General features: G+C 41.1%; 1 protein-coding gene across 3 annotated transcripts; it reads left to right on the plus strand.

Annotated features, from left to right (window-relative positions):
• Positions 1–1,442: 1,442 nt before the first annotated feature.
• Positions 1,443–2,874, plus strand: LOC102081087 (putative nuclease HARBI1). Of its 3 annotated transcripts, none has more exons than XM_025900873.1 (3): positions 1,443–2,120; positions 2,233–2,380; positions 2,741–2,874. In XM_025900873.1, the coding sequence occupies exons 1-3, from the start codon at positions 1,813–1,815 to the stop codon at positions 2,747–2,749; spliced, it is 465 nt and encodes a 154-aa protein (XP_025756658.1). In that variant the 5' UTR covers positions 1,443–1,812; the 3' UTR covers positions 2,750–2,874. The 3 variants fall into 3 exon arrangements, with proteins under 3 accessions (XP_025756658.1, XP_025756659.1, XP_025756660.1); XM_025900874.1 differs by having other exon boundaries at positions 2,233–2,332; XM_025900875.1 differs by having other exon boundaries at positions 2,233–2,311.
• Positions 2,875–5,479: the final 2,605 nt, after the last annotated feature.

The raw sequence follows: 5,479 nt of genomic DNA on the forward strand, positions 1-5,479 counted from the left end.
CGTATGAAATGACCGGTCATTGACCAATCAATTCTTTAGAGAATAGCATCACTATCCCTGTGCTGTTTTAATAGCGTCCAATGTCTGCGTTTCCCTAATGAGCATCTTTTCAATTTTTTTCATCTTCTATTTTTACTTTTTTTCTGTTGCTAACAAACAATTCTACAACTATTTTTTTGGTCTAAAGCCTCCAGTAATGTAAGTAAGCTATCCTGGAGCTGTTTTTGACAAGCTTCAGGCATGGCCAGGTAAGCTGTTGTGTCTTAAAGAAATATCCAAATGTCCTTACTAATGGAGGGGAACTTTCCCTGTACATATAGAATACGTAACGGAGTGGAGAGATAGTCTCAATGTGAGTAAATATATAACATTTAATGTATATAGACTTCTTCAACTATATTTTTGTTGCCTATCAGTTTCCCAAAATATATTAGTGATGTGTGAATGATGAGCAATACCTTTGTAGAAAGGCAATTTATGAAGTTCGTCCATTTACTTGTATTAGTATAAAGGGCAGATCTGCCAGATCCAGTGTGGTGGACGTGATGACCAACCCACTCAATATGCTGTCTACATCTGAATATAGTTATGAAACCTTATACCTTAAACCCCCCACCCCAAATAAAACTTTGTTTACTCCCATGGAGCTTAATCTAAACCTAAATCCTTGACTTTAATCCCCCTATTTTTAACAGCTTCTGAACTTTCTTGATATTATTATTAAGTTTTAGTGGGGAACGGTGCCTTGTTTATTGTCGTGTCAAGCCTCATGCAAACTGCAAGAAAACAGAGGCACCTGTTGCTACTTTTTTCCGTCTTGTTCTGTATGTGTAAGGTTCTTCACTGAAAATAGCTGCAGAGTAACTTGAAAGCTCTACTTTGGAGCTTGGAAGCCTGACACCGGACCGGCATGGAAGAATGGAACTTTGAGAAGAGTTTGATGATTGGACTTGGAGTGAGTCCTTTTCATTCAGTAAAAGGACTAGATGTTACAATCCCTGACAATGCACTGCTTTAAATGAAGAAAATACTGGGGGATGACTGTTATGAGGAAAAGCAGCCCAGAAACTTTACCAGCAGCACCCATCGTTGTGTGCCTCGATTTTTGTTCTTTTACCCAGCTAATCTGCCATTTTTCCTTGGTTAGGTTTAGGGATTAGAGATCTGGGCCCGTATCCCTAAAGAATCTTTGAGCAAAAAGTGGCTCCTAGCGGCCAAATTCTAAGAAAATTCTCAGAGTCATGACGTTTTCTTAGAATTTCCCCAAAAAGTGACACGACAATCCCAGTTAATATAAAAGCTATTCCTCAAGATTCCTAGCGCTTAAAAGGGGTCCTAAGGCAAGATCTGCTAAGAGCAGGGAAGAGGACTTTTAGTGGCTTAGGAGTTCCTCTAAGCAGCTGCACAAAATGGCCAACAGAAGAGGCAGGAGAGATGTCCTGCAAACACTGGATGACAGGGAATTATTGAGACGCTACAGATTGGATCGTGCAGGAATCATGTTTGTGGTGGATCTCCTTAGAGATGCAATTACTTCACCAACTCGATGCCACAACGCTATTACACCGGAGACGAAAGTAATCACAACCCTGAGGTATTTGGCAACTGGAAAAATGCAACAATGCAGCAGTGATGACTTGGGTCTGTCCCAATCCTCCATCAGCAGAGTCATCACCCAAACACTGACAGCTTTGTCACAACCTAATATTGTGACACAATTTGTTTCATTCCCGCTGGATGCCCGCACTTTACACACACATAAAAGGGCATTTATGGACATTGCAGGATTCCATGGCGTTGTGGGTGTAATTGATGGAACACGTGAGAATAATTGCACCATCAGAGGACGAGGCTGTCTTTGTTAACAGGAGGAATTTCCACAGCATCAATGTGCAAATAGTGTTCAATGCGGCCTGTAAGATTTTGGACATTGTGGCAAAATGGCCAGGCTCCACACATGATGCGAGAATGCTCTCCGAGAGTGGCATCAGACAGCTTTTTGAGAGACGCTATGTGCCAGCTAATTGCCACTTGTTAGGGGACAGTGGCTACCCATGCAAACCATGGCTCCTTACACCTTACCTCCAGCCACGCCAAGGGCCCCAACTAAACTATAACAGGTAAGCCAAACAATACAAAAATCATGGAAATGAAATGCAAGCAATATGTTAGAGCATCCAAGTAGTGCGATATTTCCATCAAATAATTAAAGGTCTCTGTATTCTATTGTAGGGCCCACAAGACAACAAGAGCGGTGGTGGAGCGTGGCATAGGCCAGCTTAAGAGGCACGTTCATGTTCTCCATGGAGAGGTGCGGCTGAGGCCTGAAAAAGTCAGCAAAGTCATCATAGCCTGTGCAATATTACACAACATTTGCAAGGTTAGACAGATTGCAGAACCTCTGGAGGATGGCGATGAGGATGGTGGTGAAGAAGATATTTACATTCCACAGGGGAACCTAGCCCAGAGTGGACTGCCTTACAGGGCAAACTTCACAAATTTACATTTCAAGCAAGCTGTAGCCCCATGTCTTTTGAGAACTTGTGATGGTATTAAGAACTACCGCAGTTTTACTGCACATCACCTGCAATTGTTAAATGCAAGACACAGAACACAATCTGTAAATGGTTTATTTTTTAGGTGTTCAATTTTAAGGTGGTAGTACTCCTCCTGAAGGGAAAGGACTTTTTTGTTGTTGTTCAAACACATCAATTGTGAGTTGCAATCTGCTCTCCTGCAGGGATGCTGACGGAGCAGGTGCTGCGGATGGGAATGGTGTTTGATCCGCCGGGCTACCCTGAGTAGCAGCTGCAGATGGTTCAGGCGGCAATCTCATCGGCAAACTTGATGGGCCCGGTTCTTGTGATGGCTCCATGCTACAGAAATATATAGGCCTAGTTTAATTATTGTTTTGATTAAATTGATACAATGAGCATGGATAACACATGAAATGGCTTCTGCAATGAATAAACACTGTAGATATGAATAACCCTGTGTCCTACCTTTGCTGCACTTCAAGGGCCTGCATCATTGATGTGTCAATGCCTGTTGGCAGCCCAGTGACACTGACCTCAGAGTGTCCCAGGACTTAAAAGACAGTGTCGGCCACCTGGGACAGCCGCTTTGCGAGTGGTCCACCCCCTAGAAAGAAACAGTCAATGAACACAGTACTTAGGCATGTAAATTAACTTTGCCAGCAGGAGCAAGTTGCCAGATTATGTGGTAGGTTATAATATTTTGCTCACCTGTGAGTGATGATTCCCACTTGTGTGCTGCAATCTCATCTTTTGCCTTGGACTGCAGCACATACCACCTTTTCTCACAATCGTCGCCTGTCCGCACCACCAGTGGAAAACAGGCATTGATTGTTTGGGATATTGTGTCCCAGGCGCGCCTCTTGCCTTGGCTAGTGACAGTTGGGCCAAATTTTCCTCGTAACATACCTTTATGTTCGTTCACCAACTGGGCCAGCAACAAACCTTGCTCCTCAGTCCAGTTCGGCTTGCGAGTCCTTTTTTTCTCCATTTTCTGTGTTTGTAGGATATTTGTTAACAAGCCTTTATAAATAGACCAGCCAGCAATGACAGACATTGATAAAAGCTGAGCCGTGTTACCCTCGTTAAGACCACACTGGACTTGTAACATTGTGATTTCTACTTCATTAGGGACAGCCCCTTGAGATAGGCCATCTTGTTTTCAATGGGGTCCATATGGGAGTGAAAGTACAAAATATGCCAGCTAGGATATTAATATGAGCAAATAAGACACGAATCATTATTTGAACAGGGTGTAATGAGTTTAAGTTTTCACGTATTTTAGATTCTAATGTTAGGCTATAACCCCTACAGCTTACTATTCATTTTCCAGATATTTTCTTGAATGTGAAATATTATTTACAATTACAGTCAGCATAAGATTAGAGTGTATAATTATGTTTATTGATTTGAGGGTACATCCTTTGCTCATTCTCACCAAAAGCTCATTTCCATCAAACTTGTAGGATCAACCAATCACGGCTTTTGAAATGATGACTCATACCTAGCAATGGGGTCAACCACACCACCTCACTAAGATAGGATTTTCCATCCATTCCTTGCTCAGAGTTCACTGAAAATGTTCTGGAATCACTTCTAAGCTAAAACTCCTGGCAAGGAATTTTTAGGTTAAGTTAGGAGCTCTCTGAGAGGATTCTCAGAATCTTTAGGGATACGGGCCCTGATCTAAATTATCATATTAAAATTTGGGACACATCGTCAGTAGTGGACCTTGGATTCATCGGGTGTTTCGGCCATTATCACTAGACACCCTCATCCAAGGAGGCCCTGCCAGGGTTGATCAGGCCCCGGAGTGTGTCACTGGTTTATGTTAAAATTGTTATTTCTCTTCTTCTTTCTGCTGTTTAGTTTTCTACAGTTTAGTTTTTTACAGTTTATTCTATCTATTCAATGCAACTGAGAAATACTTACCTCTTTAACATTGATATTATTATTAAGTTTTAGTGGGGAATTTGTTTATTGTCGTGTCATGAAGCCTCATGCAAACTGCAAGAAAACAGAGGCACCTGTTGCTACTTTTTTCCGTCTTGTTCTGTATGTGTAAGGTTCTTCACTGAAAATAGCTGCAGAGTAACTTGAAAGCTCTACTTTGGAGCTTGGAAGCCTGACACCGGACCGACATGGAAGAATGGAACTTTGAGAAGAGTTTGATGATTGGACTTGGAGTGAGTGTTTAAAAAAAAATAAACAAAAAAACAACATAAAAACAAAACAGGTGATCACCTTTGGTAAGCCTGCTTAAATTCTCATATTCATGGGATGCAACAGTTTTATAAGAGTTGCTGAAATATGATTTTGATTTCTTTTGGCCATGGTACTCAGAAGTTTACATTAGTTTGGACAATCTAGGACTGGAAAAATGAGTAAGACTAACACCTAGACCAGTAGTTTTTCCTGTCATTCACCACAGAATTTGTATATCTAATCCTAACCTGGACATTCTACTGACTACACCAAATCCCAGTGTTATTCCACTTTTGACAACTAGGGTATTCAAAACATAGGAAACAGATCAGGATTGGACCCTAAATTTAGCTGATTTTATGAATGTAAATTAAAATGTAGTGCTTGTGCTGACGTGTCTGGCTGTCTCAGGTTATCCTGGATACTGTGCAGTTGGCTATATGGGAGTAAGGAGCAGACATGATAATGGGGAGTCACGGATGAAACACACTGGCCAGTGGGGGGTTTTTTGTATTTGATTGTCCACCATCCATACAGTGGTCCTTATTAAAAAAAACTATCTGATTTTAATTTATTGCTCGAGTGTCTAAACTCATAATATTGCTAATATATAATAAATAATGCCTTTTTTCATTAAAAGAAATGAATGAACAAATATTGCAGGGTCTGGCGTTATCACAATATCAGTTTAGTAAACTTGTTTTCTGCAGGAGGCTCAGGTTACACTACACTAACTTGTC

This window comes from Oreochromis niloticus, linkage group LG19, assembly GCF_001858045.2.
Source record: "Oreochromis niloticus isolate F11D_XX linkage group LG19, O_niloticus_UMD_NMBU, whole genome shotgun sequence".
Classification (NCBI taxonomy): domain Eukaryota; kingdom Metazoa; phylum Chordata; class Actinopteri; order Cichliformes; family Cichlidae; genus Oreochromis; species Oreochromis niloticus.

Excerpts from the sequence above, each read along its gene's own strand:
- LOC102081087 (XM_025900873.1), top strand. The coding sequence starts at position 1,813 with ATGGAACACGTGAGAATAATTGCACCATCAGAGGACGAGGCTGTCTTT. Across the intron at positions 2,121-2,232 it reads CCCCAACTAAACTATAACAG|GGCCCACAAGACAACAAGAG; the intron begins GTAAGCCAAACA and ends ATTCTATTGTAG.